Source organism: Megalopta genalis, chromosome 8, assembly GCF_051020955.1.
Source record: "Megalopta genalis isolate 19385.01 chromosome 8, iyMegGena1_principal, whole genome shotgun sequence".
Taxonomy (NCBI): Eukaryota; Metazoa; Arthropoda; class Insecta; order Hymenoptera; family Halictidae; genus Megalopta; species Megalopta genalis.
The window spans coordinates 18,831,658-18,854,624 of NC_135020.1; the positions used below are offsets into that span (position 1 = coordinate 18,831,658).

Genomic DNA, 22,967 nt, shown 5'->3' on the forward strand with positions numbered 1-22,967 from the left:
GCCAGTAGCCCATTTTCGTATGAGACACGCGTAAATTTGGTGATTGGTCCATTCTGATACCTGATGTGTGGTATTATACTGTATATTGTATATGTACTACAATAATTTAACAATCAACTATTGAAGTATTTTCAAAACAACAGTAAACTTTGGTTAAAATTAATCAATTGGGAATTATCCTTCACAATGAGAACAATTATTGAACAGCTATATTGTTCATCTTCTTTTTAAAAAACTACAGCCAACTTGAACGGATTTATTCGCGATGTATAAGATAAAGCTTCAAATCAAATATACAGGGTGACTCAAAATTATGGTACTTCCGGGAAATGAGGGGTTCCTGAGATCATTTGAAGTAACTTTTTCCTTAGCGAAAATGCAATCCGCGGTTTCATTTACGAGTTATTAGCGAAAAACGGTGACCAATGAGAGGCGAGCTCGGCTGGCGCGAGCCGAGCCAGCCAACGAGTGCACGGAACCCAGTTCCGCTAATTGGCTCGGCCACCTAGCGCTAGTCGAGCTCGCCTCTTATTGGTCACGGTTTTTCGTTAATAGCTCGTAAACGAAAAACCGCGGATTACATTTTCGCTAAGAAAAAAGTTACTCCAAATTACCTCAGAAACCCCACATTTCTCGGAAATACCATAATTTTGGAACATCCTGTAGATTTGTAGCGGCCGTTGATATATGGTACTGTGGACAATGGCCGTACAGATCCTCAACGGACAGTTTGTGACACGAACAACAGTAAAGCTATTTTTGAGAAAACCGTTCCAACGCGTACTATTAGTATTAAAGAAAAAGCATATTTCCCATTCTTCGTAATCTTTCGTTTTCGATCTCAATAGCAAATGCTGGTATCATAAATCACAGCTGGCTCACAGCCGATCCGTGACCGGCCGCATCACGTGTCGAACAGGCCTAGTGGAAATTCCGTGACCGCGATAATAAATTTGCAGTCACGGCCAAAAAGCTGTAGGAAAGGACGCGCCTGATTGGTCAGCGCGCTGCTTAGTGCTGACCAATTAGAGAAAATTGTGACTTAGGAAGAACACCCCCCGATTCACCAGCGAGCAGAGGCAAGGAGATGTAAACACTCTTGCTGTCGATCTGATCGGGTGAAGACCGTCTGCCGAGTAAATAAAGTTCCGTGTATAGACCAAAACTTGAATTCATTTCGCGAACTCGCATACTCCAAACCCCCAACAGAGCAATACTATACTTAAACATGATATAATAATAATAATAATAATTTTATAATGGGAATATATAATAAAAAAATAATAAATAATTATATAATGAGAATATAATTTTTATAATGGGAATTGTAATAATTCAGTAATGCTTGATATATATAGCAATATATATATATATAATCAAAATACATATTTAGTATTTTGTTTAAATTGATGTTGTTATATTTTAATACAAATCATTGTTGAAATATCTATGCAATTTTTTTATAATAATCTTTTCCTATGCAAGATTAATATGTATATTTGAAAATCTCATGTAATATTTTATGTGAAAGTTTGTTTCTAATCAACGATAATTTAAATTATAATTAATTACAGTTATCTATATATAGTTTAATTATGTTTCAAAAAATATAATATTAAACAATTGACTCGCATGGGCTCATACATATTAGGATTTGGTAAGATAATACATTAATAATAATATAATTTAATATTATTTTATAAAATGTATATATTTGTTTCTTATCTATGTATATATTATAAGATAGTAATATTTACATAATTATTGTTAAGTAATTTATTTATAGTAACATAATGTTATGTTCTTATATAGTAAGTTATTAAATATCTATAATAAATTTAAACAATGACAAATTTATTCAATCAACGAAAAATCTAAAAATTATGAGGAGCTAGAGATCCGCAATATCACGCCTATAAAGAAACGCCAAAGTTATGAGAGGCGCAAAAATGGTGGTCTGTGATTGGTCGAAAATTCAAACGGTTACTTTAAAGTTTAGAAGACGCTGGTACACCGGAACTAGTGCAAGACCCCAAGATCCCACAGATAAATCCGATGAAGCAAAATCATAGAAAATACCTGATAATAAACCATTTTAACATTAAAATGATTTGTTAATTTGTAACATTTAATTATATAAAACAATTCCGAAACATTTCAGTGCAAAATAAAGCAAAACTTTAAACTTGCATATTTCCTATGAAAATGCCGAAATTCTGCCAAAAATTGCAACATAAGATTTCTGATCATGTTATCATTTACAATTTTTTAATATCAAATCACAACATTTAAATTAATTGCATAAGAAAGCAAATTAGTTACCATTCGCTGACATGTCTAATCTCTACCAGCTTCCAAGAAGACCGATGGATATACTGATGGTTTGGAATATGCTGCAGAGTGATGGCGGCGAAACCGGACTGTGCTGCGATCCTGCCATTGGAAATTGTCATTTGAATCCATTGGCATCATCCAATCCCACTTGCGAGGTATTCCCTCCACCACTCTGCAGCACATTCCAGACCATCACTTGTGTTGATACCTCATTTCTGACAAAAGTAATTTGAATTATTTGGACTTAAGCACCATCTACAGAAAATTGAGGTAAACACGTACACAAACGACTTTGCGAATTTGACACGTTGAATCTCGTGCTGACCACTGTATGTACATATGTACATATGTACATTTCCACTGTTACAATGTGAATAGTTTTTACGTTTGTTTTTATGGAATTCGTTGACTGAACTACGGTATCTCAACATTTGAAGATATAAAGATTGTGATAATGCCTCTTGTAGACGTTGACGTGACTCCGAGAGTTTGAGTAACATAATTGTTTAACAAATTTTGCCTGCTACGTGTCATTTAAGGTTAGGATTGGTTAGGGGGTTTCTGCAATATGACTGAATAACATACTTTTAGTATGCCGAAATTTCGAATGCTTCCGCGAACATCACGGATTGTGGCACTATGTTCCGCCGCGAATTTTATAAACGCGGCGGATCGAGTAATAATGCCTATTGCAATTGTCACAATGACCGAAGAGTATAAATGGAGTTTATATTGGCAAGGTTGGATACTTTCTGCTTTTGCCTTTGGTTATTTTACTAGTCAGGTACGGTGAAATATTCAATATTTGTATTATATATTAGGCAATGGGCGTTAGGATATCTTGTTTAAATTATCTTTTTTAAATCAGATTATTGGTGCAAATACAGCGAGTCGTTTTGGATGTAAAACGGTACTAATGTTTGCAGTTTTATTATGGTCTATTAGTACAATTATAACACCAATCCTGGTACAGTCAGTTCCATTGCTCATTATATGTAGAGTGGTTTTAGGATTAGGAGAAGGTCTAGGTAAAGTATCATAGAAAACAATCTTATTATTTCATATTACTCTATCGCTACAGTGATTTTATATGGGAATAAGTCCCAAACATAAAACACGATTTAATTACCTAAAATTCCATTTCTAAGAAAATATATTTGATAACCACTTGAAAATTTGTTCAATACAAATGCACTAGATCAACTATTAATTTTATATATGTATATGGTATGAACAACAGAGAATTGTTCAACATGTAAAACAAAATTAAAAATACAAAATAGATTTATTTTATTGAACAAGATACTTTACAGAATATGTCCAAACTTAATATTTATGAAAATAAGATGTGGAATATAGAATTATATTCTACATATTTTATTTATTTTCACATGTAGTTTGACAAGCTTTCAAATGAATCAATTATATTCAGACAATAAATTAGCGAAGTACGCATATGCTCAATAAATATTAAATAAGGTTTCGTACGAACAAATTTTTGTCTACATTTTCAATTTATTGTTTTTCATAGAATCGTCAGCCTTCATCATGTACTATGATTTGCAATGTGCCCTTTATCGAACACTATATTGTTTTTAGGTCTACCAGTTACTTTTCACTTGTTTGCTCATGCTATTCCTGTAGAGGAACGTTCTCGTGCATTTGGGTACCATGTAGCTGCTGGTTCAATTGGACAAGTAGTTGCGTCCATTGTAGGTTTAACTTTTCTCTCTATAATCTAATATTTCTTTATTGCTTCATAGTTTACATAATTTCAATTGAGAAATTCTTTCAGTTGTGTTCGCGTTTAGCATGGCAAACAGGATTTTATTTATTTGGAGCAATTGGAATTGTATGGTCACTTCTATGGTTATTACTTTATCAGGAAACAAACTCTCAGGAAGAAATTCCTTTATTTGTACCTAAGGTAGTTTCACATTTCCTTTCAATTTAAATTATAAACTGAAATAAACTTAAACCTTATCAACATTTTATTGTCTTTAAGGTGCCACAAAATAGGAATTTGCGATGGACCGAATTCATCTCTCATTGGCCTTTATGGGCATTGTACATAGCACATTTTGCAATGAATTGGAGTAGTTATATAATAATGCAATGGTTGCCTACTTACTTGGCACGAAATTTGTCTGCTAATAAAGAAAGTATTAGTTTAACAGCGCTTCCATACATTGTAAATTCTCTTGTTGGAATTGGTAGGTATCAACCAACAGGGAAACTTTGAGGCATAGAAATATGTCTTTATGTTCATTATTCTCTACATATATTTCGTGTGTTTATAATAACGTAAACGTTTCTAATAACATATATATGAATGATTAAAACATATATCTTTACAGTTGCTGGTCACAGTGCCGATAATCTCATACAGAAAAGGTGGACTGTTTTATCTGTAAGAAGATTAATGACAAATATAGGTTTAATAGGGCCTGGTGCATTTTTAGTAGCATTTTGTGCTGTGGATAACTTACTTTCTGCAGTAATGTTAGTACTAAATTTGATGCGACAAAGTTATATAGTACATAAAATTTGTATTATACATTGTAACTTTTTATTCATTGTAGCTTTGTTTCGATATCCATGGGTCTTTGTGCATGTAATGCTGCTGGCCATCTTAGTAATCATGCAGATGTAGCACCAAATCATGCGGGTATCACATTTGCAGTTTCTAATACTATTGTATGTTTTAATTATCATTTATTAAAAATGAACACCGTGATGACAGTTGTAAAAATCTTTTTCCTAGGATTTTCTATATTTAAATAAATAGGTAATTGACATAAACGCTTTAGATTAGTATTTCCATTCTATCTTTCTTAGAATGTGTGCTTTCGTAATTTTGATTTAATTTCAGAAAATGCAAAGAACAGAGGGATCGATTTTTAAAATCGTCATCATGGTGTGTTTTTTCAGTTGTTGTTATATGAAAGACAAATTAATATACATTTTTAGGCGACTATACCGGGTATTTTATGTGGACCGTTAACGGCGGAGTTAGTGACTGCTTCACATGGCCGTTGGATGCCAGTTTTCGTGTTGGCAGCGGCAATCAATTTCACAGGAGCCATTATATATCAAAGTCATAGTTCTGCGCTCCCAGTGTTGTGATATGCTCCACTGAAAAACAAACTCACAAGTGTTTATCGTCAAAGTCAACGAAATTATACGATCGATAAAAACTTGCCGCGAAAATGTACCTTCAAATCGTGTTCATTACACACAATTCTCTTAAAACAAAATTTTATCGTGAACACAGGGCACTAGTATCGCATGTTTGTACATCACACATCGTTTAGCTGAAAACATATCAAAATAGAAGGCATGTACACTGTAAGTTTCATACCGTTCTCATTCAGTAAACACTCGTCGCAGTATTAGAGGAGTTTACTTGTTATGAATAGTGCCATAGTTTTATGCACTCGGAGGAATTGGTGATAATTATTTATCTTACCACTGATTTCACTGATTTTGATGATCTTAAAATATGTTATTTGTAATATATATATACTCTGCGGCAAAGTGTCACTAAATAGTTGACCTGTGACATTTTCAATTAGCCATAGGAAAACATTTGGTGTAGAAATATGCTTTAATTATTCTGAATAACATTTTCCTATACATGTTACCGTCGTTCGGTCTAAATTTCCGAGGTGTATGCGAAATATATTCGGCACTAGATTTATTTAATATTATGTAAATTTATCTACAGTAAGATACATAATTATTATAGTCTATATAACTGCACGCATAATAGTTGGATCTGAGACAGATCTGAGTTAGTAACTCATAATAACATGAATGTCTGGATCAGATTTGAATAAGGCCTTACTAAGTATACTTTCCTATGTTCCTCAGAAACTAAGACTACGTAGCATTAACATGCATAGGACTCAATTGTAAAAAATAATGACCTTGGCAACTTATTTTAAGGTCATCAAAATTTATGCTCTAAGATAAATAATAACCGAATTGGTTACTTATTATGTACTAGTAAAAAAAAAGAAGAAAATGACCTTACTAATTATAACTTTTTTTTATTTTGTATGTCTTTTTATCAACATGAAAAAGATATATTGTGATACGTATGTATAAAAGATATGAAACCTTTATTATTCATATAGAGAAGGAATGTATATTCTGTAAAACATAAGACATATATATATATACATATATATATAGATACAAAAAAAGAAATTTAATTTTCACATGCTACTTTTAAAATTTATTGACCATGAAACATAATAGTTTGTATTCCTTATGGTATGACGGCAACTTGTTTAGTACCGTATGCCAAAACTACAAACGAGATACAGTGATAAACATATACTTATGAACACAGACATTTTCAAGATTTTTGTTGTATTTTACGTTATGATGAAAATAGATAATTTGTTTCTATTGTACTCATAAATAATACAATCAATGTTCTATGTGTAATCATCATATCATTAATTGAATGTTGATGGCAAATATAACATTAAAAATTATAATATTCCTTGTTCTAATTTCCAGTTACGAACGCAATGTGCAAGAATAGAGAAATATATTTAATTACTTTGTTTTACATAACACATGAAACTAATATTTCGTAGATCTTTTAGTTTTTTTAGAACTATGGAACGTGTACATCGTTTAAACGAATTTGGTTTCATGAATAGTTCGAAAAATCTTTAATTATAATTTACAAAAACGTATGCTTAATCCAGCGTCAGTGTAGTATAAAAATGTGACGTGAAAAGTGTGTGATGAGGTATTACATACCCCAATCAATTTCATTAAGAAGATGTTGAAACAAATAATTTTAATAAGGAAATTTTTAATTCAAATAATACATTTGTCACTAATGTTATAAAAAATACAAGTATATGCGTTATACGTCATTATCATTATTATTATCACTGTCATTTTATTTAAAACGAGCTGATAATTTAAAATTGAAAAATTGGTGAAATATATAAAATCATGTCGTCATGCCCCACCACACCGACGTCGGGTTAATGAACAAAGAAATACACCTTTAATTATTAATGAGTTAAGCATTATTTTGCCATTAACAAATGTTTTTGGGATTTTGTAAAATCTAAACTCTGTTTAGAATTTAAATAATTTTGCAAAATCAGAAGTATTGTGTAAACAGAACGTTATTTGAAGCACTTGATGAAAATTATTGAATATTGTACAGTTTTTAAAATGAAAATACTGAAAGTTTAACTAATGTCATGTTCATAAGTATACATTCGTCACTGTGTAAGAATCAACATTTTGTGATCCAGAGATCTCGGTCGTTAATAGCAATTGCTACGAGTCGCCAACGCACAGCTTCGTTTCAAAAATCGTTTTTATTCTACTCGCCAAGCTAATCAACGTCTCTACTTTTTAAGAAATTCGAAGGAAATATCCCTTTCGATGATTTCTCATCGATCCGGACTAGGATCTTTATGTAGATCCTTATACGCGCGTCAATTTTAGACTTGAAACAATTTGTTCATTTGTAATCTCGACTCTTCTCATATTTGATTATTTATATTGCTGCGTTCACATGACTGTGAAGTGCTAGGAGATGACTGTAATAAAAGATTGATTGACATTGCACGATATTCTTACTATGTATTTTATAATAAAATTAAATTAATAAAATTTTGTTTTACCTACAAACCACTGACTATAAGCTCGTGTACTACCAGGGATCCATGGAGGCTGCTGCGTCCATCCAGGATTGAATGGAATCCAAATGGATATTATTTTACACAACTTTAAAAATATTATTATGTCCAGAATGAAGATTTTCGCAAGGTTGTCCAGCACAAATATACCGAAGACTTTTTAGTCATGTCATTTCTTTTATGTACTTCGTTCTCGCGCGGAATTTGGTGCGCAAAGTTCACCAAGATACTACTCTTTGGAAGCTAAGACGGAATTTATATCATTCACGGAGGCTTAGAAGTAAGAAAGGAATAAACCCCCAAGTTAGCGAACTGTTTTTCAGAATGGTTAGCTTACCGTCGATTTAATAATTATTGTTTTGACGCAGCCTAAGAAGGTAAGGAATGTGTAATCGAGACCTTTGGGAGTCGTTAAGCAGGGCTGTCTCAGACTGAAGATTTCTGAGCTGCGATCTATTTCTACTTAGCAGTATCGCCTCTTGGCTAGGCAATTAAAGAAGATGAGATGGTTGGGATAATTAGGCCCGGATAGCAAAACTGATAAGCTTTTGGAACTGGCTTGCCCGCAAGGAAATTAGTAGACTGTTTTTTAATCTGTAATATAAATCTTAGTCAATTTGAAGGAGTTCAGCATGACCCGTGCATTCTGGAGTAAATTTGGTTGAGACCTCTCCTCTCGGCAAATCATTTCTCAAATGATCAAGAATTTTAACAAGCTCGAAGAGAGAGAGAGAGCTGCAAAACCGTCTTTCGATTTCGGTTCTGTTACATAAACTTACGTGTTTCAAAGTCGTAGTACTACATTAGTTCTCGTTACACTATATAAGTATTTATTCAGTTCACTTAACACTAATAACAGTGTAAGTTCTAAAAATGTCCTAATAATATTGAAATAATTGTATTATTTAAATAGTGTGTTTGTAGCTTAAAAAAAAAAATTAACATTCGCAGATATGTATTTCTACAGAATTACTCTTTATACTAAAAACTGTATAGTTTTATTTGTAAGATATAACTAAAACATGGGAAATTATTACATATAAGACAAGACGCATAGTGTTCACATTTAACATAACACCAGTGTATATTGTGTCACAACTGGGATACATAATATTACAATGGTGCATAATAAAATTCTATACATATTTTGTTCTATCTAAAGTAAATCATATTCTGAATTCTTTCCTTCACCACCATATTTCGCTTTGAATCGAAGCGTTTGCTTTACATTTCTATAACACCAGAAACATGCGATTACTACACGTAATTTGCATAAAATGAAGGGTACAATTGTTCACATAAAAGTAACTGGGTACTGACTGTGCCATTCAAAAAATATATACGCTATATAGCACAAAATCGCTTCAATTCAAAGAGAATAGTTGGATCTGATATTTGCTTGCTGTCTTCCAAAACAAGCAGAAAACTAAGTCTCTTAAAAGCATGAACCAACTCTTAATTTTATTTTTATAACGTCTATTATTAATAATTCATATAAACATTATTCCTATGTATTCCTTCTTAAATTTTATAGCAAATTGCAAGGAGCGATGCCACGATTAAATTGTGGAGGAATTCTTTACACATACCATTGGAAATATTACTTGCTCCAAGTGTGTTCGGTGCGGCATCAATTTTATCTTTGTATTCGTTTACAGTATATATACATAATGTATATAAGCCTGAGCAGTATATATATTATACATATATATTTGTTCTTCCTTTATAGATGGTATCTTTGCACAAACTTAATGCGTTTTTCTCTTATGAATATAGTGAAAATCTTACATTTCGTATGTAACATACATTTACGTCACTCGTGCAGTGACCCTGCAGTATAGTTAATTTTTCCCCTCGTTACTTTAAATAGTACGTGATACCTAATTGTTTAAATATACTTAGTAATATTTGTTATAATATATTAATCTAGACTCCTATGGAGTTACGAACATTATCGTACACAAACTCCATACGGTGTATGCACCCGCATTAATAAATTTTATGATCTTCCGCATGTTTATTCAATAATCATTGTTAATATTAATCACAATTAATGTAAGCCTGGTGATGCGGAAACTGGTTAGATGTAATTGCAAACTTTTTGTAGGAATTGACCGTATTTATCAATATCGAGTGCTCTTTTAAATACGTGATACATTTAGGTAACTTTGCACGACACAACTATGTGCCGCAGAACCAAGCTTACAAATTTCATTGTATCTTAAGTGTAAATACGAAATACATAGCCTTACAAGATCGCTAGAGTTGTAACATTTTACTCCTCGAATAGACAAGTATCGTAAATTATTTAAAATTAATTTTTAAAAAATCTTAATTCATCAATATAACATCTTTCTGATTCAAGCACAGGTAAACACACAGAACTGCTATCGCTCGACCTCATTTTTTTTCGTGTCCAAGATACAGAATAATTGTGGTATTTGTCGCAGATATCTCTTAAGCAAAATCGGCATAGTTTATATTGCACTCAATTACAGCAATTAAGTCTACATGGAAAACAATGGTTAGAGCTAAAATAAACATTTTTCTTTTTAAACTACGCGCCAATCAATTAAATTAAAGTATATATATCTAAGAAATCTGAAAATTATGTATTATTAGATATATAAAAGCTTTTTTAATTACGTTTGCATAGATTTTTTTGAGTAAATAATGGAGCATACATTTATTTAATGTACGCTATATATAAAATTTGTTTGTTTATATTGAAACTCAGCATACCGAACAAGTAAACTGGTAAAATATCTTTTAAAAATGTTTCGAAATGTGTTTGTTGTGTTCACTTAACTTTTAAGTAAACGTGATCCAATCGTACAATACCACTCCAAACCTAATGAGATCGTCTAATTTCATGCAAGTCGTAGCATAAAATGTAATTTTAACACAAAAATTAGTAGGATTAAACGATGAAGAAAGTAAATAATAAATTTATAGTTTTTCGCGTGTTAATTGATATTGAGTAACAAACGTGGAAGAAAATAAAGTACGTTGTTGTTGAAAAATACATTTTGTACTGTAGGAAAAACCTGTATTCCATTTTTAGTACCGCATGTGAATTATAATTTTGTCTAAATTTAGTTTCCTTGTTATTAGCAGACTCATTAATTATTTATAAGAAACTACGTTACAAAAGTAAAACAGTGGCATATTGTTACGATGATTAGTGCCTAATTGCAATCATATTAACTACAAATTGATGTGTGCTCATTGTAGAAACGCGTATTCCTGAGTTTACGTGATAAGGTGAATTGTGAAAGCTATGAATATTCTTCCTTTTGTAAATGAGCTACTAAAAGTATTATTAAAAGAAAAAGGGAAAAAGAAAAAAACGAAGTAATTGAAACTTTGGATAATACGCTACCTTTGCAGTAGCAGTTATTCTTCAATTTGCATTCACATATAAACTTCCTTGCTCGAAGCTGCTGTCAAATATTGCGGCAAACATTTCAACCCAATAAAATGTCTGTTCTTACAACATTCACAAAAATACTAGTGCGATGCATAACAACACTCTGATCAACTTTCATGGTCACAGAATCTGTTAGTTTTTCCTTTTACAAAAAAAACGCAATGACTCACTTTTCTAATCAACAATACAAACGTTCATCATATATACTACTCTCATCAATCACTTTCCTTTAATCAAATGCTTTCACATCGTTTTCCTTGATTTGGTTTAGTAAGAGGTTAATACACCAGGTGGAGTGGGTACAACGACCGTGTGTTGCGGCACTACAGGTGGTGCCGGCGGTGCCAGCGGATGGCCAACCAAAACTGCTGCTGTCGGGATTGGCAAAACACCAGATTGAGGAATGGCTGACGGTGTACTGACTTGCGTCGGTGGTCCTTCTGCTGCATGTTTTCTTAAATGTCTCAACATATTGCCCTTCTCCACGAAAGTTTTTCCACAATCTGGACAACTGTGCGGTCGTTCGTCCGAGTGGGATCGTCTGTGTGACACCAAATGTCCCTTGCACATGAAGTCTTTAGGACACAGGTCGCAACGGAACGGTCTTTCAGCATTACTTCCTTTATTATGCGAACGCATGTGAAACAACAGATTACCCTTTAGCGGGAAACTCTTGCCACATTCAGTACATACAAATGGACGTTCGCCAGTATGACATCGCATATGATTCACAAGGTGTTCCTGTAACAATAGAATAGAATTCTAATGAATTCTAATGTCCTAAGTTCTATCTGAGAAATTCGATATTTTTCTTTTATTATTTTCTAGCGCAGTTATCATTTTTCTCTCAACTTCTATTTTTCATTTTATAGTTTAATACATTCTAAATAAGATGTCATGGTGGGTGACTATATAATTTGTCCGTCCTCACTGTAAAATACTCTGATTGGATGTATCAAGTGGTCTTTACAGATAAAATTAAATTGCGACCACGACTGATTATGATATTATGATATTATTATATAGAATTTAAAATAACTAATATGATAAGAGTATTTGATTTGTTTTGGACTAGAAGATTTACTTATAGTCTTATTAATGGAGCATAAATAAATTGCAAACTGTCATTCTTAAGTATATGTATGACATTTTAATACTACGGGAAAAATTCTTGTGGTCCATTGTATAGGAACGTAAGTCAGTTATAGGAAAGCAAATACGGACAGGTTTGAAAACTTATTATTTACAACCCAGCAACCAAATGCTAAAATAGAACATACAATTTTCGAAAATCTTACCTTTCTTGTGAATGGTTTCGAACACACATTACAACAATGTGAGGAATCTCCGGTATGTTGACGGAGATGATTGTTAAGGTGTTCTTTCCTAGTGAATGTCCTCTGACAGAATTCACACCTATGCGGTGATTCGCCAGTGTGAATACGGACATGATTCGTTAAATGCTCCTTACGAGTAAATGACTTGGAGCAGAAGTGGCATCGGTGTGGCGATTCGCCTGTATGTTGACGCACGTGATTTGTCAAATGTTCCTTCCTCGTGAAGGATTTGGTGCAATACTGGCACTTGTGCGGTGACTCACCCGTGTGCTGCCTGACGTGGTTCACCAGGTGATCCTTTCGCGTAAATGCTTTTGGACAGTACTGACAGCGGAAGGGCGTCTCCCCTGTACATTTCACAACCATTATTATAATTTCTCCTCGTTGTACCAGTAAACACTTACACTCTAGAATTCTTATTTCACTTGAATGAAATGTTTCGATCGAATATACAGGGTAAACCAGCTAACACTTTCATCATAACAATTTTCATTGTTTTCAATGATACGAGAAAATACATAAAGACAAATTTTTGCTACAGTGGAGCATCTATCATGATAAAGATTTCTTTTTAAAGTCATATTTTGCGATATTTCAAATACATCGTCGTTTTTTTTTTTAATGGGATGATCTATTTTGATTAGTGTAACATTGTAATCGAAAAAACAATTTCCGTGTTTACACAAAGGAAAACCTACTATAATAGTTATAACGTTACTTTAATCATAATATACCATCTCATTTAAAAAGAAAAACATCGATTATTTTGAGATATCGAAAAAGATGATCATGAAATAAAGATCTTTAACAGGATAATCGACCCACTGAAACATACCCACTTAGAAGTTTTCCGTAACAATGAAAAGATGGCAAAGTTTCAAATGAAAATATTAAGTTACTCATCCTGTATACCAAATATATCAGAACATAAATTTTCGATATTATTGTTCTAATAAATCACATTGCATTAAAAATCAATTTTGTCAACAATGCTTACTAAAAGTTTTAGTTTGTAATATTATTTTAATTAAATATATGCAGTACTATTTAAGTAAAATTGTATAATTTCTTCTATATCATTTGAGAAGGATACGAATTGAAAGCACTGATATTAAACATGATGTGATAAATATGAATTTGTTTGGTAACAACTGTGTTTTCCAAACTGAATCGATCAAAGTTTTTTTCCTGTAAATTGTTGATGCCTTACAAAAGTTTTCTTCACTCTTCATTACGTTATGAGTTTTCATTATTATATTACAAAAATCGTAAATTTTAGTTGCAATAGTTCATTTCTTTGACTTGATAATGTCCATCGCTAAAAATTTGATGAAAAATTATCCAAATGTAGAAAACCTTCATAAACCCATTATTAAAAGTTTCATAAATAGTAATGTAAATATTCGTAATGCATTACGAACATAAGTGTCCGTGTTGTATAGATACTAGAAATACAGGTACATACATATAAAACATGATTGAAATCGTTGTGATAAAGTATGATAATGTAGCGCCTTCAAAATGCGATATAATTATATATGGTAGTTCGCCTTTATAACGTACGGAAAATATTCACTTTGTGCATTTCAATTTATTTTTCTAATTTCTTTTCGGATCATGAAAAATTACGTATACCGGTCCTATTGTTCATAGAAAGGATTTAGTTGCAGCCAGCACAAAGCAGAATTCAGTAAGAGAATCATCAATTCTAGTTTCATAAGATTTCCGTACATAAAAATTTTGCGAGCATCCCCATCCATCTTTCATGGTACATAAACTCTTAAATTTAAATATTATACAAACTCTTGAAATATCATACATCAAGTCTAAGTCTACCTTAATGATGCTTTCGTAATTATTTCAGACTAACTCGCTTAACAGTGGTATAGATTCTTAATTTAACAGTATATTTACAGTTAGGGTCAAGAGGAAGTTGGGAGAAAGACTTTTTTCTTAATAAACTATTGAATGGTGCATTATACGTTAGAATCAATTCAATGACAGATCTGACTACCATATCATGTTAAAAAGGAATTACAATGCTAACGTATTGTTGGTGAGCACCAAAAAGGCGCTGTCAAGATGGAACTACATCACAAAGCAATTGTTTTATATCTTATATCTTCTATACTATAAATTGTTTTATTTCTTGTTATAATACCCTTCGCCTTATACATTGTATTATGTTAATAAGTATTAATTCATTGCATATATTTCCAATATGATAAAAAGCTATGATTCTGCTCTTTATGATATCGATAGTGTAACAAAGATGATTTTTAATGAACAGCACTTACCTTGAAACACCTTGAATATACACACAGAGTGGACCACATACAATACTGCAAGTTATTTTTTCGAAAATTGTCGTAAATGATGACAAGGTTTTCAATTTCATAGTCGGGGGTATTAATTAGAAGGTTATAATTCTACATAAAAAAGAAGTCAAAAATATTAAATGTAATTTTTTTAACTAATTTCGTTTTTTAAGAAAACTTAATTTAATTTAATGTCACATTTGTAACTTTGTTACGCGTAAAAATGTTAGACTTCTGCTTATATCGTCATTTACACATAGTAGTAATCTGCATATATCAAACAGTTTAGGTACGCTCAAAGATAGTATTGAACTGGTCAAACTGAATAAAATTAAGCTACCTTTTGTTTAAATCGGACTCAGCTGAACTGATTTTCCTGTGGTATCAATCGGTATTCAACAAATATTTATTATAATATTATTGTCAGAAATTGTATATCAACATTAGATAACTAACTCTATACAATAAATAATATATGTAGAATATACCTATATATATAATAATATATGTAATGTAATCTCTATTTTCACGTGGAAAATATGAGAAATTGATTAAAGTATCATCTGCTTTAACAATAACACTGAAATTTTCCATACAATGTACTCACCTTACTACAATATATGCAACATGAATAGAGATTATGTTGCATGTGACATTCAAGAAAATTTTGCCCCCATTTCACAAAATTTTCGAAAAAAACATAACTTGCAACAGTTTATATTGCCTGGCCTGCATACGCATATATATATACATATGTATACATCAATATATAGTATGCCTGGTTTCAAGCCGAATGCTCAAATATTTTCAAAAATATGGATGATACGAACAAATGTTTCAGATGAAATTTGTGCAATGCCAAGAAGCAACTTCATTTCATTTATTTTATTCAAAATTGTTAAACGGAAAGCTGCATTTTTATTAAATACTTTTATGAATTATATTGAGACGTTTTCATAGTAGGGGGGCTCATAGAAGATCGATCTTTCAAAGATCGGCATCCTTGCTTCATATTCTGTTACATAAAGCCACACACTTGTATCTTTTGTACAATCTGTTGTCGAGATATAACCTGCTAAAGTTTGGGTACCACCGATGGTAGCGTCACTTGATTTACAGTAAGAGTATTGTGCTCATCTTAATGAGTTATCAAGTTCTTAGAATCACCCCATTCTCTACACTTACGCTATACAACAATGCAGATTACATCTAAAATTTAAAAGATAGTGGATTGTACAAGATCCAAATATGCACAATTTTGAAAATATCTCGAAGAGTATATCATAAAAAATGCATGTTTCTGCTTAGAAGTATTAACCTGACCTTTACTGAACATTTCAAAATTATTGCAAAGTTAAACAAGAGCTCAACAAACGCTTTTTGTATTTTTAATGTTCTACTTTAAATCTGGCACACTATACACATATACATATACATACTATACTATAGACATATGTGCATTTATACATATGTATACGCATAATACATTTCGCATGCAAGTATGCAAGTTTGAGGTAAAGATCGGTTAGAAGCGAAAGTGGAATTACCGTCGTGAAGCATAATGCTGATAAATGACAATCTTACGAACTGATTTATCGCGAGAGTGATTGATTGTTGGACGTAAACGAATGGTTTGGTGTGTATCGATATGAATGATATTATAAAAGATGAGTCCCTAAGGCGTTTCTTAACTAAATAATTTCACTAGGCATGTATAACTACTTTTAGAGACAAATATTAGAATCGGTTGTCCGTGAAGTGGACATCTGCCAACCGCTCTCACCTGTGTGTTGGCGGATGTGGTTAACAAGGTGTTCCTTTCTGGTGAACGATTTGGAGCAGAAGCCGCATCGGTGTGGAGACTCACCCGTGTGCTGGCGGACGTGGTTCAGGAGATGCTCCTTTCGAGTAAACGTCTTCGAGCAGAAATCGCAGCGGTGCGGCGTCTCACCCGTGTGCCACATTATGTGGTTCGTAAAATGCTCCTTTCTCGTGAACGACTTACCTGTATTCGTAAACAACAAATAAAATCAAAGTCACAAATGCAGATTACATTGAAAACGTTACATATACAATTTATGCTGCACAAGAACAGTAACCCACAAGCAAAGTTTCTTTGGAAATGCTTCTCGGTCGCACGCATTGCTCACACAATATTGTTCACATTAATCTGTGAACAAATACCGAGCCGCCATTGTGAAAGAGGACGTGTGTCATTAGTCGACAGAGCTAAGTGCTCTGCCGAAATCACTTAATGAATTAAATGATAAAAGGCATAAAAACTATCTTTCTACTAATGTGCATTGTTGTTATTAGCCAGTACCAAGTGGCCTTTGTTTTCTACACTAATTGTGAGACCCCAAAAAATTTTCTAATGAGCAAATTTTAAAGCATAAGAAAGTATTAATGTTAGAGAAGCTCCAAACCCCTCCAAAACCCAAATAATCACAATTATATTTATATTCATTTCTACTTCTTATTCTCAAAATTTCGTCTAGGTATCGTACCAAACGCAATGCATAATTTGTCTGTACTCCTTTACATCACAAAAAGTTAAAATGTTCATATAATCAATATAATGTTAACTTCGTATTATTTATGTTCATATAATTATTCATATTAATATTATTTCTTGATACTGTTTGACATTCTCAAGAATCTCAGACTAATAAATAATAATTATAAAGTGGTTTGCTTACCGCATATTTCACAACGAAACGGTGTATCATTGGTGTGTGAGCGCATATGGTTTGCAAGATGTTCTTTACGTGTGTACTTCTTGCCACAGGCTTGGCAATGATGGGGAGTTTCTCCCGTATGCCACATGACATGATTCATGAAGTGTTCCTTGCGAGTAAAGCTCTTTTTGCAAATATCACATCGATGTGGAGTTTCGCCCGTATGTTTACGAACGTGATTTACCATATGCTCTTTTCTAGTAAATGTTTTTGAACAGTATTGGCATCTGAAATATAAAATAAGAAATTCTTTTAAATACTATCGCAAGTAAGCTTGATATAACCACATTTTCAGTACAGATTTTGGTACATAGTCATATGGTGTGGGAATAATATTTAAATCAAAAGCAGCTTGGCAAAGAATGTGTCAACTTAACTACCAGTAAATAGAAATGAAAAAGCTCTATACACTTACCTGTAAGGTGTTTCTCCAGTGTGACAACGTGTGTGATTATCCAAATGTTCTTTTCTTGCAAAGCTTTTTCCACATACAGTACAATTATATGGTTTATCAGTTGCGTGACGTTTCATATGACGTTCCAACGATGGCGCATTTGCAAACACGTGAAAACATACTGTACAAGTGAACATAGATCCACCTAAGTGGCATTTACCGTGACGAGTCAAATCATTCGCGTTTAAAAATGCTTTGCCACACACCTGTAGAATTTAATAATATGTAAGTACAATGGATAAAAATAAAATCGAACAATGAACAATAAATAAATGTGTTATAATAAATTATGCACCTGGCAAGTGAAAGGTTTTCTTTCCGTATGATAACGACGATGTACGATAAGTTGATAACGGAACTGAAAAATCTTTCCACATATTTCACAGGCATGACTCCCAACCGACACAGGTGATGCACTTGGTCCTGGAGTAGCTTCGCCGTCACTTGATTTGATATCAAACTTATTTAATTGAACTTGTTGCACAATTGGTGTTCCATTCTGTATAGTGGTAACTGTTTGTGTAGGAACTGTACTTCCAACTAAGGTGGTACCAGCTGCTATTTCACTCTGTAATTTTCCAAATACTTCGTGATATGCTAGAAGCTGATTAATATCTTCAACATTAACCTAAAGAATAGAGAGTAAATTTTACAATTATGAATTGTAAATGTTTATGCTGTATAAAACATTGTAATATATTTTACCTTATACATATTTTGCACCATTTCAACACCAAGAGTTTTTGCTAAATCTTGTTCATTTCCAGCACTAATTTTTACAACAGAACCATCTGCTGTTCTTACATCCATCATATGACCTCCTGGTTTTAAATCTGGTACTTGGAATCTATACATAAATTGTAATATCATATGTCATATCATGAAACATTATTCAATTTAATAAATAACTAAACGTACTGCGTCATGTTTAGTTGACGCAGCTCCTTTTCTTTCTCTGGCTTTTCAGTATTGTTACCACCTTCAGTAGAAGAATTTCCACTTATATTCACCCCAATTTGCTGCTGCTGTTGTTGTTGCATAAGGCTTTGTTGTATATCTTGAGATGTTTGTAACTGAAGGTCACACTGAACTTGACAGTGGACTTGATTATCACTACAACGTTCAGTTGTGCAACTTCCACCTTCATCTTTCACTTTATTATCATCTCTCTGTGCGTTTTGATTATGTGCAGTTGGTCCATTATTCTGAGCATTTTGATGACTTTGCATTTGATGATGAGATTGTTGTTGTTGAGGTTGCTGTTGAGGTTGTTGTTGCTGCTGCTGCGGCTGTTGTTGTTGTTGCTGATGCAGCTGCTGCTGTTGTTGTGCCTGTATTTGTTGTTGCATTTGTGCATGTGCTGCCTGTAAATGACTGACACTGGTAGGTATATGCGCTCCGTCTAAATTAAGGCCTGGCAGAGATACTGGAATCTGCTAAATAAAATTACAAAACAACAATTACTATCCTTCCTTACAAAAATTTATGTTTGATAATTAAATGATTAAAAATATAATATTATGCATTTTGACACACAATTTTTTTACATGACACATTTGAATTGATTAACACAACCAAACAAGCATATAATAATAGCAACAAAAATCAGTTATTATCAGGTGTTCTAAGTATCTATCTTAATTTATAATTAATATGCAGCAACAATAATGAGAATAATATTAACAATAATAATAGTAATAATAATAATTATTATTATAAAAGTATAACAATATGCAATCAAATAAAAAACTGGTACAGACAAAAAGTTTTATAAAAGGCCAAATTTGAAATTATTGATGTACAATTTTAAGTATGTCACACATGTTTATCACAATACATAAATTTGCTATCTACTCACACTTATATAGCATACAATATAGATACTATGTTACCACAATTCTTCCTAAAGGAGATTCTAACCTGGATATTCTATAAGCTACACTCAATAACTAAACATTGCAGAGTGCATACCTCTAAGTAAACAAACCTGAGGATTTGGTTGTAAAGAACTATGATGACTGCTAGTGCTAACTGTAGGTTGATGATGATGATGCGTAGGTGTTGACTGATGGTGTGAGCTGGAAGTTAACGCCATTTCTTGGTTCAATGAAGAGGCTGGCTCTTTGGAAGATGCCTCTCCACCTCCACTACTCCTGTGTGAGGAGTTGTGGTGGGAATGATGATAGACTGAGACCTGAGGTAGCGGTCCAGGAAACAGATTCGTGAGGACCCAATATTTAGCTACCGAGGAGGCTAACGCTACTGCTGTACCTACACGCAGGTCTGCGGATGAATGTGGGGTACTCCCAACATTGCCAAGACTAGTTGCTGTAGCCAAACCACCTGGATATGAAGGACGACCACTTTGACCCGCATTTACATCCTACCGATATACATTCAAACATTTATACAACATTGATAAAGCATGCAATAGCATGCACCAGGCCCACTTTCAATCAACAAATGCGCTAGATTCATTTCTATATTTTCAAAAGCATAAGAGTTACAAATTAGGTTTAAATTTCTATTAACGTTGTTATTTTTTATTACATAGAAGATTTGCCTATCAAGGAAAATAAATAATACAGTTATTTATATATCTAATACAATACTCAATGCTATTAACAGTGGGTCATAACATTAAACTATTATATCACTTAGGCTCTTCAAAATTTTATAATAAACATTAAAGAAAAAAATGTTATGCTACTTTTGAAAATTTATTATGCTCAATATATAGAACTATTTATTTCTAGAATTTACATTACTAATAAGGCAAGCAAATAAATATAAAACATTCAAGCATAAACTACTTTATTAACAGGTGCTACAAGCAGTGAAAGTTACGTTAAAAATGCTGTAATATGTGCACAAGTTTTCACTACAGATAATTTTGTTTCATATTACTAAAGTGAGTATGTAACCATACTACAATAATGCATGAAAAATAGGCATAAATAACAAAATACAGTTTCACAAAAACTATTAAATGTAAAATATTATGTGCTTAATATTTTTAGAAATTTTATAGATATTGATTTTAGAAAGGATAGAATTTTATGTAAATAATCAAATATGTTTTAATTGACAGTAATCTTTATGTTTCCTTCAATGTTTTCAAAATTTAGTGTCAATATCATATATCAATTGCGCATTTGTAGTTTGGTAAATAGCCTGTTTCAATTGAAAATATTCTTACCTCTTGTTGTGCCTGCGTAGTCGCTGGCAATGCATGCTGCTCACTATTCATCTTGGTTCACTGTAGTATGTTAACTAAACGTCTCTGATATAGTTTATTTCCCATCCTATAAAACAATTAAAATTGAATATTATTAACTAATGGCAATTAGAACATTTAAGCAAATTATAATATCGAAAATAATTACAAATACAGTTTTGTATTTCTCATAAAATGTTCAATACCATTAAGTTCGATATATTTAGTAAACGGAAGAAAATATCATATATAATTATAGAACAGTTATTGCCCTTTGCACCATCAGAACTGGCTAGTAATATAAATCTTCCTATTTAACCTCGAAATCATGTAATTTAGAATTAAAGAGGAAACAATTGTTTGAGTACAATGAATTTCAAAGAATTTTTCGGGTGTAAACTTATTATTACATAATGTTCATATAATAGGTTAATATCGGGAAAGAAAAGATCAGCATGTTACGGAAAGAAAAAAATCAAAGTTACTTTAACCTCGAAATTATTTAAGAGTTTTTTTTTTGCCAAGTGAGCGGGAAAAGGTGAGTCATCCTATAGAATCTTTTGAAAGCGAGAAACATAGAGAGCGAAACAGAAAATTGTTGGCGTACCAGTAACTCGTGGAAGTACGCAGCTATATTCTCACATTTGCTAGGAGAGATGCCGTAAATCCCCCCGCACTCTCGAGAGGATTCACGGGCACCATCTTCTGGTGTCTCTTAGGCATATGACGCGTCAATTATCGTGACTCGTAGAATGAGAACAAGAGGCCACAAAATGGAGGTTCCTTGGGATTCGAAGCAAGGAGATTCGAAGAAATGTTTCAAGAGTGCAGAAATGATAATCGAAAGAACTCGGAAAATAGACTCACGTGGTGTACGGTGCCGTCGGCGGTTCTGGCATCTCGCTCCGTCGGCCCTAGGCCGTCTTGTACACAGGGAGACACGCGTCCCGATGCAGGGGGGGACGCCTTTCGCCGCCTCTCGACGTCTCACCTCGTCACGGGTACCCACAAGCAAATCCCTGATAATGGCCACGCGCCCTCGCCCTCCACCTTCAGAATATATTCAAACCAAAGTCCGCGAAACTTAGGAAATGGGAGTGCCAGTTTTGATCCAGGTAGACGCTAAACTGCGCAACAATTTCACGAAAACACTGACAAGGCTCTACGTCCTCGCTGTTAACAGAAAATACGACACGACTGTCATGGCGTCCCTCACCCAACCCGTACGAACTTACGCATTGATACAATCATTTAGTAAATCAAATTTTCATAAAATCCAATAAAGTAATCACTCGGTAAACAGACGTGCCACAACGAAATACAAAGATTTGACAAAATATTCCATAAATAAACCGTCTATTTTGTAATACGTCAAAATACAATACGTCAAGTGTCCTTTGTTAGCTCATTCGGTATGCGCGCGCAACATCCGGCTGCGTGCGCTATTTCGTAGCTTCC

At 32.9% G+C, this 22,967-nt stretch overlaps 2 protein-coding genes across 15 annotated transcripts; one reads left to right on the forward strand and one right to left on the reverse strand.

The window, feature by feature from the left end:
• The first annotated feature begins 2,578 nt into the window (after positions 1 to 2,578).
• On the forward strand, positions 2,579 to 8,007 carry LOC117217677 (uncharacterized). Its single transcript, XM_033465457.2, has 8 exons — positions 2,579 to 3,118; positions 3,203 to 3,362; positions 3,934 to 4,046; positions 4,130 to 4,261; positions 4,340 to 4,547; positions 4,692 to 4,836; positions 4,917 to 5,031; positions 5,305 to 8,007. Exons 1-8 carry the CDS (start codon positions 2,927 to 2,929, stop codon positions 5,458 to 5,460), a joined length of 1,221 nt encoding a protein of 406 aa, XP_033321348.1. The 5' UTR covers positions 2,579 to 2,926; the 3' UTR covers positions 5,461 to 8,007.
• Positions 8,008 to 9,074: 1,067 nt separating this feature from the next.
• LOC117217709 (uncharacterized) lies at positions 9,075 to 22,925 on the reverse strand. Of its 14 annotated transcripts, none has more exons than XM_076524180.1 (12): positions 22,377 to 22,925; positions 21,492 to 21,597; positions 20,568 to 20,675; positions 20,280 to 20,370; positions 19,211 to 19,725; positions 18,998 to 19,139; positions 18,588 to 18,920; positions 18,254 to 18,498; positions 17,800 to 18,065; positions 16,884 to 17,105; positions 12,744 to 13,129; positions 9,075 to 12,186 (listed from the first exon to the last, which is right to left on the reverse strand). In XM_076524180.1, the coding sequence occupies exons 3-12, from the start codon at positions 20,666 to 20,668 to the stop codon at positions 11,713 to 11,715; spliced, it is 2,775 nt and encodes a 924-aa protein (XP_076380295.1). In that variant the 5' UTR covers positions 20,669 to 20,675; positions 21,492 to 21,597; positions 22,377 to 22,925; the 3' UTR covers positions 9,075 to 11,712. The 14 variants fall into 14 exon arrangements, with proteins under 14 accessions (XP_076380295.1, XP_076380294.1, XP_033321400.1 ...); XM_076524179.1 differs by having other exon boundaries at positions 19,211 to 19,728; XM_033465509.2 differs by having other exon boundaries at positions 19,211 to 19,728; positions 20,280 to 20,486.
• Positions 22,926 to 22,967: the final 42 nt, after the last annotated feature.

Coding starts and splice junctions, on each gene's coding strand:
- LOC117217709 (XM_033465506.2), bottom strand. CDS start 21,542: ATGAATAGTGAGCAGCATGCATTGCCAGCGACTACGCAGGCACAACAA. Junction 19,140..19,210: donor CGTCAACTAAACATGACGCA/GTACGTTTAGTT, acceptor ATTTATGTATAG/ATTCCAAGTACCAGATTTAA. Junction 17,106..17,799: donor GTTTCGTTGTGAAATATGCG/GTAAGCAAACCA, acceptor TTACGAATACAG/GTAAGTCGTTCACGAGAAAG.
- LOC117217677 (XM_033465457.2), top strand. CDS start 2,927: ATGCCGAAATTTCGAATGCTTCCGCGAACATCACGGATTGTGGCACTA. Junction 3,363..3,933: donor AGGATTAGGAGAAGGTCTAG/GTAAAGTATCAT, acceptor TATTGTTTTTAG/GTCTACCAGTTACTTTTCAC. Junction 4,262..4,339: donor TTCCTTTATTTGTACCTAAG/GTAGTTTCACAT, acceptor ATTGTCTTTAAG/GTGCCACAAAATAGGAATTT.